Below are 14751 nucleotides of genomic sequence, written 5' to 3'. Positions count from 1 at the left end.
TTGCCATGGCTCTGGCTGAGTGAGCTCATAATCATCTTTGTAGGGTGAAACCCAGTTTGTTGTAAATAACAGTAAAGAAACCACCATAAAAAACTTCTCCAAAGCCAACTTCATGCTACTCAAGTCAGAAGTGACAAACTTCATGACACCCATGCAGACGGGAACTGAATGTTCAACTGCTGAATCCTACACTAAGGCACTGTACGAGCACATCCACTCATGCATGAATCGTGCCATCCCAAATAGAACCAAAATGCTCTCATCCAAAAAAAGGAAGCCAATCTGGTGGTCCCCTGCCATAAACAAACTTTACAACAAAAGGAAGAAACTTTTGCAGGAAAGAGGAAAATCCCAGGATGCAAAAAACTCCCTTACTAGCCTCAGTAAGAAACTGAGATGCCTCATAAAATCCTCCAAAGCTAGTTATGAAAATAAAATTGCCAAAGATTCCAAAGACAACCACAAAGCATTCTATAACTATGTCAAGAATCTAAATGGCAATGCTCAGATCTGCTCTGAGCTAAAACAGAATGGCAATAAATATACTGATCGAAAGGATATTGCCAATATCCTGGCAGATCGATTCAGTGCCAACTTCACCGCCTTCTCACCCTCTAAATGGCCCATCTCAATACCGGAAGATTGCCAAATTCCAGTAATAACGGCCACACAGGTACAAAACGCACTCTCTAAAGCCAAGAATACAGCATCCATGGGACCAGATGACATCCCGGGCTGTGTACTACATGAACTACAATATGAACTGGCACCTCACCTAAGTGTCATGTTTAATCATAGCCTCACCTCAGGTTTCGTGCCCACTGAGTGGCGCAGAGCTACAGTTATCCCAATCCACAACGCGGGATCCACCTTGGATCCCGGAAACTATCGTCCCATCAGTCTGACAAGCCTTATCTGCAAGGCCATGGAGCGTATTATCATGGAACTTATAAACAAAGACATTGGCAACCTTCAAACACTGGACCCCACCCAGTTTGGGTTTGTGAAGGGCCGATCTTGTCTCCTGAACCTGATTGACTTCTTTGAATCAGTCTCCAGAGCCATGGACAAGGGTAAGGTGGTCCACACAGCCTATCTAGACCTTGCCAAGGCCTTTGACACCATCCCCCACTTTGGAATCATAGATAAACTTACTAAGTTGGGTATTAATCCCTATGTCACCCAATGGGTTGCTAAATGGCTTACTGATAGAACCCACACTGTAAAAGTAGCCGACTACAAATCCAGCTCCAGACAAGCGACAAGTGGAGTACCTCAGGGTTCAGTCCTGGCGCCGCTCTTGTTTGGCATCTACTTCTCTGAAGTACAGGTCAACACTAAGGGACTCTGGCTAACAAAGTTTGCAGATGACTGCAAACTGGGAGCCATTATTGAATCCCCAAATGATGTGGATACTCTACAAAAGGGCCTTACAGAAACAGATGCTTGGTGCCAGAGCCATGGGCTCAAGCTCAATGCCAAGAAATGTATTGTTATCCCCTTTGGGAAAAAACATGTATCCATGAATTACCATATAGGTGGCAGTACACTAAACACAGAAAATGTGATAAGAGACTTAGGGACACAGGTGGACAGTGGTCTCACCTTCGATAACCACATCGCCACAACAGTCAGGAAATCCTTCTATGTTGCACACCTCATCACGAAGGGCTTTTCATCCAGAAAAAGGAGGTCATTGTCCCACTGTACTCATCCCTCATTAGACCCATTATAGAATACAACGCCCCATTTGGTATGTACCTCTCAAGACATCTGCAACAACTGGAAAGGCCTCAGAAATACCTCACTAAAAGAATCACAGGCCTAAAGCAGATGCCCTACGCTGACCGCCTTAAAAAACTCCAGCTATACTCTGTCGCATATCGTCTACTCAAAGGCAATCTCTGCTTAACATACAAGGCCATGTCAAACCCAGAGCTGTTGGACATGCTACACTTAAAGAAATCCCAATCACTCAGAGCTACACGCTCCAGGGATCTAAACCTTGTCATCACAATAAACAAAACATGCTGGAGGGATAGGTTCCTGACCCAGAGACTCCCCAGACTCTGGAATAGATTGCCCATACATGTCAAGCAGAATGCCTCTTTGGACCTCTTCAAGAGGAACCTTGACGATTGGATGGGAGAAAGGAAATTCACCCCAGAGATCACGTCAGTCGCCCTGCTAGACAGGGGTCCAGGAAAGTAAATAATGTGGGAAGAAATAGCCAGGGAATTGTTATGGCTAGGCTTGTATAGGCCCTAGGGCTGATAGCCTAGTACCAACCTATGAACCTATGAGCCTATAAATGCAATCAGTAAGCCACCTGGCTAAGGTTACTTGGTTACTGGATTACCCAGCTTTACATCTGCATAAGAAACATCTATCAAAGTGGAGATTTCTGTTGGATCCGATGTGGTCAGATCCGATAATTTATTTTCTTATGTTTAGGATCCAATGTTGAGGTTGGATCCAAGGATGATTTTCTTTATGCTTGGAATCTGATGAAGAAATCTGATCCAAAGTTTTTACCTTCTTTTGCTTATGTTCAGATTGTTCAGATACTGGCCTCTTCCCACCCTGTTCTGAAGCCTTCAAAGAAAAAGCGGAAGGACTTGGAGAGGGAGACTTTGACATTTTTTATTTTGTAGGAGAAACTCCAGCTAAGGCCTCCTTAAAAAAGGTAGGCAGCATACCTTTCAGAATAAATGTTTTCTTTCTCCCTGTAAGAGCTCTCAGGTTAAATCTGGGACAAATGTATAGTCCTTCTGTAAATGGAGGGGGCCTAGGCAGTACACACAAAGTGTGTGAGAGTCCAAGAATGGAATTTTATGACTACATTTAAGTCACATCTTAAACTCCACAGGGCCTCTGTTTTTCAGCCATTACATAGAACTCCAACATAAAGGTAGTTAATAAATCACAAATCCACCAGGAACCAAGCAACAAACAGATGAAAATGAAGATGCAGCTAGCCAGATGAAGGAAAACTGAATTCTTTTATTACTCACACAAAATATTTAGCGCTTTCATCTGATGTATAACAGACTTCATCAGAAAGGTTGAAATTAGCAGCAATATCAACTAAAGAAGCCCCCCCCCTTTTTTTAACAACCACAAGAAATGTCAGAAATAAGACAGAAAATGCAGAAAAGAGAAAATACCAACGATAGTAACTATACAGTACATATAGTTAGAAAAGGTGGGCAGGAATACTAACAATAGTATTTAGAGCACGAAAACATATGAAAATTGGGAGAAAATTATCTAAGTAAGAGGCAGTGGATAAGGGAGATAAGATTTAACTGGTAAAAGTTTAGAAGGAAGGAAAAATGAAGCTTTTCTGAAAAAAATTACACTTGGCTCAAGATGATTCACGAAATCTGGGGTAAGTGGGGTTGGTGCATTGTGGGCAAGGAAAAAGCTCAAGAATTTGAAGTTGCCATGAGCTTTTGCAACAGCTGAGTCACATTTGAGGGATCGGATCTGAACCCATTAGTTGAGAATTGAATGAACATTGACAGCATCAGATGTACAGAAATCCACTGTCAGGTATTATTGAGTGATTAATAAAAATAACAAAACGCAACTGAATATAATGAAAAAGGTTTAATACACAACCAAGACCTGAGCGCTTTCACCCATCACAACGCGGGTTTCATCAGAGTGGTCTTAAAATTAGAGCAGCTGATTTATATAGTGTATCTAATTGTATCAATCACTTACAATCAATTACTTAAGTGCCTAAAATCATTTAAAAGAATATATACATACTTATAAAAATTCATTTTGAAATAACTTGTGCTACTTATATCTGTATGTACAATAAAGAACTTTACATAAAAAACTATCACATAAATCACGCAACACCAATAAATACATTTCATTAAATTAATAATAATTCATTGAAAAGTTACTATAATTTATAACTATAACTGTTCATTAAAATATGCTTCAAACATTTAGGGAAAATCTAACTTAACATCGTTCACCTAATATGTGACATAATAATAAAAAATACTAAATACATACTTAACTAATACTACTAATACTTATAATATACTTAGTAACTTTAAAAATGTATGTTAATAAATATTAAATTATGCACACATAAATATAAATGTGAATATCAAAAAGTTAACATAATGAATTTGCCAACAATTTAAAAAATAGCATTAGATGTTGAATGAATTCATTTTTAAATAACTAGCTATGGAGATGTGTTCATTTATTCCTGGTTTGCTACATGCATATACACCTGGAGAATCAAACAGTAAAAAAAAAAAAAAAAACTATGGAATTTTATCTGCTCTGCGCACTTCCAGTAACAGAAAAAAGAGAGAAAGTGTAGAAAGATGAAGTGTTTTACCAGGTTTGAAAGCATATTGGTCATCTTTTTTTAATGTTTTACATCAGGAAGAGTTTTTGAATTTTGGTCTAACTCACCTAAAAGATTAATACTACAGGTTTTGCAGCAACATGCATTTTCTGCGTAATAATAAATATGAATCTATAAATCTCCACTCCCAGGCATAGACTAATGGTAAACCTCATTGATTTACTGCAATGAAAAAGTGTCAGTGTATTTGTAGCAGGCTAGTCACTAATTACATTATCAGGGTGTCAAGAATAAGGGGAAAAAAGTTCAGCATTTCACTGCAACAGCATCTGGTCAATGCATGACCTGAACTTCACAATAAAGTACTAGCTTCTACAAATGGAGTATCTGCTTAAATAAAATCAAATATTTGTCAATACAAACATCGTCTCAAATTACTGCCTTGAAAGCCGGATTGTAAAAGGCAGAACCTGCTTTAAAAAGAAAACCAGTCTTTCTGTTGTAGGATTATTTTAATGTTAGCAAGTCCTGTGCTCCTTCAAGAAAATAAAGACATCCAACAAATGTAAATACAAAACAAAGTTCCTGCTCCTGCAGGAAGGAGTTTATATGAATGACAGTGGCAGGGTGAGTACCAGGAATGAATGCATAATATGTAAGAATCGCAGGCCTAAACAGATGCCTTGTGCTGACCGTCTAAAAAAACTCCAGCTATACTCTGTGGCATTTCATCTACTCAGAGGTGATCTCTGCTTAACATACAAGGCCATGTCAAACCCTGAGCTGTGGACATGTTACACTTAAAGAAATCCCAATCCTTCAGAGCCACACGCTCCAGAGATCTAAACCTTGTCATCACAATGAACAAAACATGCTGGAAGGATAGGTTCCTGACCCAGAGACCCCCCATACTCTGGAATAGACTGCCCATACATGTCAAGCAGAGTGCCTCCTTGGCCATCTTCAAAAGGAACCTTGACGATTGGATGGGAGATAGGAAATTCACCCTGGGGATCAGTCACCCTGCTAGACAGAGGTCCAGGGAAGTAAATATTGTGGGAAGAAATATCCAGGGAATTGTTATGGCTAGGCTTGTATAGACCCTAGGGCCGATAGCCTACTACCAACTTATGAACCTATGAGGGTGTTCCTTGGGTGAAATGAACTGAGGGGAGTGTGCCTTACTGCTCATTTAGGGATAACAGAGCAACTGGTGACTTTGCGTAGGTTTTAATGTTAGCTGGAAGAGTACGGACTGTAGTTTTTAAAAAACCATGGCTAGCACTACCTCTAGTGTACAACAAGAATTGGAAGATAAGTTAAAATAAGTATCTTGCCCATGCCTTAGCCATGATTTTGAGTGATGGGATTTAGAGATAGAAAAAAAGAACACACCAGGGAGCAGAATTTGTTCATTATATTCCATAGTTGTCCACTGAGTAAAAAGGTGGACAGGGGAAGCTTCACATATGGAAGGCGTAGGGGTATTCTCATCAAGACAGTTCTCATCAAGAAAACAACTATGATAAACTATGTCCAATATTTGACATTTTCTAGGAAATGGGTGGGATGTTGATGAAATGTTTTTTCAATGAATTTTATTTAATGATTTGTGATTCAACCAAATGTGAATTCAATTAAATATAATCTCTCTCTCTCTCTCTCTCTATATATATATATATATATATATATATATATATAGACACACACAAACACACACACACACACATGCACCCTTATGTGTATATATCTATATATACATATATATATATCTATATCTGTATATATATATATATATATATATATATATGTGTGTGTGTGTGTGTGTGTGTGTATGTTTTTAATTGTGAAAGTGTATTTTAAAATTGAGTTGGTTAAATTCTATCTTCATAATAATATTTTTATCTTTGTTTCAGCATGTGTCCAGGCAGTAGGTATCATTGGTCCTGTTTTGGGCTTCTTATTGGGATCCCTCTGTGCCAGACTGTATGTCGATATTGGAATGGTGGATCTTGGTAAGGTGAAATGATACATTTTTTTATTATACCTCTCAACTGTCTGGATTTTTGCAGAATGTCAGATTTTTTACTCATATTTTTGGTCTGTTCCTCATAAAATTTGTGGTTTTCTGGCAAATCACTGGGATGATCTGAAGACTGAAGTCACCAAATAATGACATACATTTGAGTTTCGGACTTCAAATCCTTTAGAATGTATGTTAAAACAAAACCTTTTGCTCTAGCAACTTTATAAGTTTATAAGAGCAATATTTAAAATCTGTTCTTATTTTTGGGCCTTTGTCCCCCCATTTTGTCAGGGTTTGTCCAGATTTCTTGTACTAAGAGATTGAGAGGCAACAGCCTTTTTCTACAGCAGTTAATATAATGTGTTTTGTTCATTTCATTGCTACAACATTCTTCAAGGAGTACAATATGAATTTTTTTTCATTTAGTTGTTTTCTTGATGAGAACTGTCCACCTCAGCAAAGCCCGTTTACAGTGGCAGCCTTAGAAATTACATTTTTAATAGAAATTAATACAGTATATTATTTGTTTATAGCTAATTCTGTGAGCCTATTTGTAGTAATGGCCTTTTGAAAGTTCCTTGTATATGTGAACAGAAATTACACATACTACATCATATTTTGGTATAAAGATCACAAGACCTCCATAAAACTGACTACATGAATAGGTTGGTGATTGTGGGATTGCATACAGGTTTATTGATATCATCAGATTCAAACATAATAAAAGTTTTAAAACTGAGAAAATTAGTCTTAAGATGACATCTTTACTTAAGTTAGCAGAAACATTTAAGAAAGGAGCAGGCATGGAAATCAAACTAGATGTGAACAAAAAACAGGTAGCAACAAAAATGCAATAAATGTAAAAGAAAGAATACAAAGAACTTGATGAAGAAAACAGAAAGGAGAAATGGAAAGCCCACAATTGTACAGAGATCTACTGGAACAAGCGTGTGTTGATCAAGAGTTGATGTAGAGAGGTGAATTTAAACAAAAAGAAGAAAGATTAATTTTAGCAGCTCAAGCTAGTGTAATACATTCTAGATGGTTTACACCATCCATAGAAAAGTTAGGCGATATATATACAAACTTCGATTTTGCAGTACAAAATTAAAAACAGTTGCACATCTTGTAGGCTGGGACATGCTTATAACTCAAGGTTTGAATACTGAAAGTCATAACAATGTGGTGAAAATGTTACACAGAGACTGTGTAAACATTACAATATACAAATAGCTGATAAAGGATTGTTGAAAATGAAAAAGTAATGATCACATAAGATTATCCCATATCAGTAGCTAAGAAGGTTGAAACATACAAATTGGATATAGTAGTTCAAGAAAAAAGCACAAAAGCGTCATTGATTATTAAAATTGTCATAAAAAAGCAAGTACAATCGCTGGTACCCCCAAGGATAAGAGCCCCAATGCACAGAAACTGATAAAAAATATAAATCCACAAACAATGTGCCACGGGGCTGCTAGGGCATAAAAAGTCACAAATTCCAACAATGTGAAAATAAGTCCAAATGCAAAATAATCAAGACATCCAATGCACGAAAGCAACACTCCAGAAGATCCTAAAAAACACTGGTTTATTCTACTGTGGTAAGCGCTTTTGCTTAGGAGCTTCTTCAGACCAAAAATACATACAAATATTTCACATATTTATAACATGCAGTAATCAACATCAATTGAATAGCAATTATACATTAAAGGTGTATAAGCAGTAATATAAAAGACAACAAATATGCGAATATATAAAATATATAAAATAAAAGGAATACTGTATCCTGTATAAAATATAATGGGTAAATCTATCTAAGCTAAAATGTACCTATAAAATAATATGGAACACTAATATATATGGGAATAATAGGAAATGTAGTCAGAAATGATGTAAAGACATAGTATATAGAAAAGGTGGCTAAAAATAAATGAATGTAAATGGAATAAACTAACCTGAAATACCTAATAATACACACATAAATTCATCATTGAAATCATTTACAAAGCCTTCTCTTTTTCATAGCAGGCTGGATGGACGCCCTCTCATTTAAGCCTAAGCCTCTATCTGCCCTTAAAGTAATTATCCAACACATTTCTCTATATTCCGTGTAAGTCTGAATGTCTCCTTCCCTGATGCTCAGTCTTATTGCTTCCATTACCCTAAATCTAAAACTATGGTGGGTAGCCTGTTCCATCACGTGTTTAGACGGGGCATTCAAGGAAGAAAGCTTCCTGATATTATACAAGTGTTCCCTCATTCTATCACGTAATGGTCTATTCGTCTTCCCCACATAGAAGGCCCTACAGCTTCCACATACTACTAGATATACTACATGGGGAGTCATGCAATTATGGATACTCCTGAAATGAAAATCCTTATGTAAGTCTGGATGATGAAACACCTCCGTGGTTTTGATGTAAGAGCAAAAGTTACAAGACATACAAGGTGCAGTATGACCTATAGGTGCTCTATTTATCATACTCTTATTAGTACATAATATTTTTTTCAAATTACTATGATTTTTAAATCTAAAGTGAGGTATATTACCCACCAAGTTGGCAATATCTTTGTCAACTAATAATATAGGCCAATGTTGTTTAAACAAATCAGTGACATATCCTATGTCACTGGTATAAAACAATGAGACCTTAGTGACAACATCTCGATTATGGTCCATATTATTATCATGGGTGCCTGCTGGTCCATAATATGGTTGGGCTCTAGTCTCTCTCAATTCAACCAAGTCATCCCATTGTTTGACCACCTCCGAATGACTATATCCTCTATCTAGTAAATTCTGTTCAATTCAACCTAAATCCTGTTGGAAGCCTTCAAAGGAAGGATTCATTCTGGACGCTCGCATCCCCTGTCCTCTTATCAAGTTCCTAAATATATATCCTGGATGCATACTGGACCTAAAAAGGAACGCATTCCTGTGGCAAGTTTTATGAAAAATGCCTGTATTGATCACTCCTTGATCTAACTTCTCTATGTATACATCCAAATATTCAATACAATTGTATGAAAACTGATAAGTGAATTCAATAGGTTGTTCATAGTCCCAAAGAATTTGATCAGTTCTTCTGTCGACCCTCTCCACAAGAGAAACAGGTCGTCAACAAAACACCTGTAGAACAAAACATGTCCTCGAAATTCAGACAAAGGGAAGAGAAATTCTTCTTCCCACTGGGCAAGAAACATATTGGCGTAGCTATTGGCACAGGATGTGCCCATAGCTACGCCATGTTTCTGCAAAAAGATACCATCTCCAAAAATAAAGACATTATTATTAAGCACAGTTTCTAAAAAGAAACAAATCAAGTCAACTTGTGATGCTGAACTTTCACTATGTGAACTGAGATATTTATGCACAAACTGTACACCCAGTTCATTTGGTATCATTGTAAATAAAGACTGTATATCTAATGTAGTCAAAATTAGGCTACTAATGTCTTCAACACCTTTTATACAGTCATACAAGTCGACCAAAAACAGTTTCAAGTCTCTCAACACTGTGGGATTCAAATTAATCACAGGTCGTAGGAGTTTTTCAACATATAGTGATAAGGGTTCGGTGACCCAACCACCTCCTGCAACGATCTGTCTCATAGGGGGGAAATCAGAATTTTTGTGAACTTTAGGCATACCTTGAATCATGGGAATTAAAGGATTATCTACTATCATAAAATTAAACAATTCATCTGTGATAAGCGAAGCTTGTTTGATGTCCATTATACCATGCTTAACAGTATCAATTATCCTATGAACATCTCCAGTTGAAATAATATTATAAAAAGCATTATCGCTCAACATATTCATCATTGAAGTCTCATAAAAGCTCCTATCCATAATGACAATCAAACCGCCCTTATCCGCAGGGCGTATAACAAGATTATTGTTATCTTGTAAGTAATGAATGTAAAGCTTTTCTTTCCTTAAAAGTAAGGTTGGATTTCAGACCCCTATTAACATTTCTCCTACTGTTGTCATAAAATTGAAATATCCCTTCCTCAGTTAATTAACATTTCTCCTACTGTTGTCATAAAATTAAAATATCCCTTCCTCAGTTAATTTGCAGTACACTTCAACTAAGGGATGGTTTAAAGGGGTGAAAGTACTAGGTTTCCTAAAACACTTATACATATTACCTCCATCCTGTGTGTATGGACCCTGTTGACCATACACATGCCGTAGCATTACATCCCTACAAAACATTTTCAAATCTAGGACTGTGTCCTCCATCCTACTGGAACGAGTGGGTATAAAACTCAACCCTTTATATAACACGTTACATTCTTTGACAGTCAATGAATAACCAGAAATGTTATGAATTAATGAGGTTTCATCTTGCCCCACATTTTCTTTATAGTCTGATTGGGGTGTAGGTCTCCGGATAACTTCCATTTGTACCTCCCTCTGCTGGTAGACCTCTCCCTCCCCCGTCCCCTGTCGGAACGGATGGGCAATGGAAAAGGGAGTTCACTATTCAAAGACTCAGTGGCATGTTCAAAGCCTACATTATTGTGTATAGTCTTATCCTTACTCTTAGGTCTCACTACACACTCGAGTTCTCCAGATGCCTTCCCTATTGTATCATGATACACTATCATGTGATTCACTATCACTTTAGGAAAAAGGTGCCAATTGGCAGAAGGCGGTCTTTGATCACCCTCCAATATACTGTCTTCATCACGTCCTCTACTGGACGTTATGTGTTGCTCCCCAGTGTCAATAACAGGTACACTATGCATTCTATCTATAACCTTACTGTCAATGAAGCGATCCTGTCTAGGCGTCCTATTAACCCTGTTATCATCAATGTTATCGCTGATACCAATACCAACGAGAGGTGGTTCACCAACAAGAAAATTACTACTATCATTACCCCCAACCATAGACACTGTTTTGTTATTTACCTTGATAGAAGGTACATTTAATGAATTAGCAACAATATCAGTGTTAACAACACGATTCTTCAAAGTATTATCACTATTATTTTGTCCAATACGTGGCCACATAAACACATGGCCTGTCCTAAAGTCGGACAAATCTCTAACAATTTTAGTCTTTTTTTGTTCGACTAATTTGTGTTCAAACACCGCAACACTGTCCAACAGTCTCTCAAACGGGGGAGTCAGTATATGCAAGTTATAGCTCTGAAACAAGTTATTCTGTTTGCTTGTTAATAAAATGTTCAGCCGCTCCTCTTCAGGTTTGAAAAAGTTATTGAGGAGACACATATAATTAGCGCTTACCTCAAGATTGAGTTTCTGCCACTGGGTTAACAACTCCGGGTACCGCGATCCCTGACTGGGCATATTAAACAACCGTAAACCTCTGGGTACGATATTTTTCTCCAAGCATGTCTCAAAATGCAGTCTTTGTAACTGTAGTCTTTTGAACTATAAAAAGTCTCTCTCGAAGTCATTCAATTCTGCTTGCAACCGTTCCTGTTCATCGGTTGCTCCAGGGATGTCACTTCCTGACGTTTGAAGATCCATACCCCATAGGCTGTTGCCATCTCTCTCTCCAGATATTGGGATAGGATATACAAACAATTCTAGCTTTTGTAGGAGCAACTTGGCTAATAAAAAATAAGCTACAAATTTACAGATGTTTCTGATACAGATGACCTCTTATGAGCTACAAAAAGATGCTGTTCTGGGTACATTGTAGTTGCTGAAATGAGCACTTTTGACAAACATCAAAACTGGTTTCATAAACTTTGATTATGCCTTGACTTAGGAATGACATACATTCCCATCAAGGTATGTAAAAACCCTATGCATTTTGAGAACTTTAACAAGGGAGAAGCAGTTTGAATGTGTCATATGTGGCAAGATTTTACAAGGTAGGTTAACATGAAGTTAACTACATTAACTACCAGGAACTACTACACTGACAAAGTGGCCCTAAGAGCTGATGCAGTTGTTTGGGAATGGGGAACTTATGTGAACAGTGATCTAACTTTTGACCAACACATGTCTATTTTTGTAAGAAGGTCCCTCTATATTGCACAGCTTATAAACAAAGGATTGTGTCTAGATCTAGGGATGTCATTGTCGCACTTTCCTCAGCCCTCATTAGGCCAATCATTAAATATAATGCACCTTTTGGCATGTATTTGTGCAGACATATGCAACAACTGGAATGCCCACAGAGATACCATAATAAAAGGATAGAAGGCCTAAACAACATGCCCTACATGGACTAACTCAAATCCCTAAAACTATACTTGGTATCCTACAGACTGTTAAGCGGTGACCTGTATCTAGTATACAAGGCATCCACCAACCCATTACTGTTGGTTTTATTGCAAATCAGCAAGTCAAACTGCATTAGAAATACTTAGTCTGGGGATCTGAACCTCTTTTCCAACATCAGCAGAGAGGGACATACTATGCAACAGATTCGCCAGCCACATAAAACTTTGTCAAGTGGAACATAGATCTATGGATGGGAAATATAAAATTTACTCCAGGGCTGCCCCCCTGTACTGCTAATGGACAGAAGCTCCTAAATGCTTTATCCCATGCATGAGTCCCCTCAAATTATCCATGGTATGATTCAAATTATTCTCATTAGGGTTTAATATATAATTATTGACCATGGGATGGGTACGACCATTCTACAACCAAATGGGATAAATTATTTGTAACACAAAAAGGGAAACTGGCTAGACTTAAAATGGCCTGCAAGGGCAGCTAGCCTAGTACTTACCTATGAACCTATAAGTAGCATCAGTATGTTTGCTCTGATTATTTGAAAAATATCAAAAGATGTTTGCTAAAACAGGAGCAATGTGGAATAAGGATATGCAGATTATTCCAGTTGTAGTAGGAGCAACTGAGCTTATAGAAATCATTTTCAAACACATTTACACATGCTACTGACACAAGTGGCCCATTGTAAACTGCAGGAAGAGGCAGTTCTGGGTACTTTGCAGATGCACTGTTGGTAAACACCACAAACTGAAGTAATACTGGTTTTATGAATTTTAATTATGCCCTGACTTAGGATGAAGTTAGGTATGTAAAGAAACCTACAGTTGGAGAAATTAAATCAAACAAAAAAGCAGAGACAGCATAGTACATCAAACTGTAGAATATGTAGCATTGAAAAAATAGTGTGTAAGCTTCATACAAACTCTACAAAATATTAAAACTTTGTACAGTATGAAAATGAGCAAGCAAAGTACAGAAGAGACGTGCAATCAAAGTTCCAACAAATGAGTAAAATGTTGACAGAGGACAGGAGTTATTATGTTTTCAGTGTAAAGGTATATTAGGTTTCAGTAACAGAAATGGAATATATTTAATAGTGAAAGGCAAAGATTTTTTTCAACTTAATAGGAGGTAAGCATTTAGCAGTGGTAGGTTTAGAAAGACAGCATCCATACAAGCAGGATCATACTGGATACAAAAGTGATGTTCTTTCAGATTATAGAACAAATTCACTCCACCATAATAATAAAAATAGATTAATATATTTATTATTTCAATCTTCTCATCTCATATGTTGTATGTTTTCTGTATTATTCAGCTATTCAAAATAATTTGTTATTGTGTAATTTCAGATGTTCAGAGACACCAACCCCAAAGCCTAATAAATGCCCTCAAAGAGACCACAATAAAAAACTGGATTAAAAACCTTTGAACCCACCCATGAATCCAAACTGAATTTAAAAGATCCAGTAGTCTCTGATTTCCTCACTCCTAAGAGAGTTTTATTCAACCATACCAATGCTCTCCCACAGAAAGAGTTATTCCCTATCAGTGTTTTACCTAACATACTATTCACCATATAGTTATTGTTTCTTATATTTGTGGAGTGCACTGTTTTAAATACTCCCATACAACTTCCAAGTATACAATCCTTAAGACACTTAAATATGGTAATAATATATTCCCTGATAAATCTATATTTACTATGTACAAAGATAGTACCTTAAGTCGCCTACAGTAGTTCACCTCTGCCGTCCCCTGAATTCTCCTAGTAAATTGTCTTCGAATTCTTCCCAGGTGATCCACCTGCATCTTATTGCATAGACAAATGACCCATAATGTTCAATAAGAGCCACAACAGACCCTGGGAACTATCACCCTATAAGCCTGACTAGCTTGGTCTGCAAGGCTATGGAGTGCATTATCATAGAACTCATTAACAGAGACATTGGGAACCTCCAAACACTGGACCCTACCCAGTTTGGCTTTGTTAAGGGCAGATCATGCCTCCTAAACCTGGTGGACTTCTTTGAGACAATTACCAAGGCTATAGACAAGGGAAAGCTGGTACACACAGCCTACCTAGACCTCGCAAAGGCCTTCAACACCATTCCCCATTCTGGTATTATAGACAAGCTCACCAGCCTGAACAT

General features: G+C 37.4%; 1 protein-coding gene across 2 annotated transcripts in view; it reads left to right on the top strand.

The window, feature by feature from the left end:
• The window catches only part of LOC122815513 (solute carrier organic anion transporter family member 1C1-like), a 4185790-nt gene that overhangs the window by 1812555 nt on the left and 2358484 nt on the right, over nucleotides 1-14751 (top strand). For both annotated transcript variants that reach the window (XM_044088066.1, XM_044088065.1), the window contains exon 6: nucleotides 6259-6357. In XM_044088066.1, coding sequence (XP_043944001.1) covers nucleotides 6259-6357 — 99 coding nt within the window. The remainder of the gene's footprint in view (nucleotides 1-6258; nucleotides 6358-14751) is intronic.

The sequence above is a fragment of the Protopterus annectens genome, chromosome 11.part0 (assembly GCF_019279795.1).
Source record: "Protopterus annectens isolate FY-2018-M chromosome 11.part0, PAN1.0, whole genome shotgun sequence".
NCBI lineage: Eukaryota > Metazoa > Chordata > Ceratodontiformes > Protopteridae > Protopterus > Protopterus annectens.
This window is presented reverse-complemented; position numbering and strand designations above follow the sequence as displayed.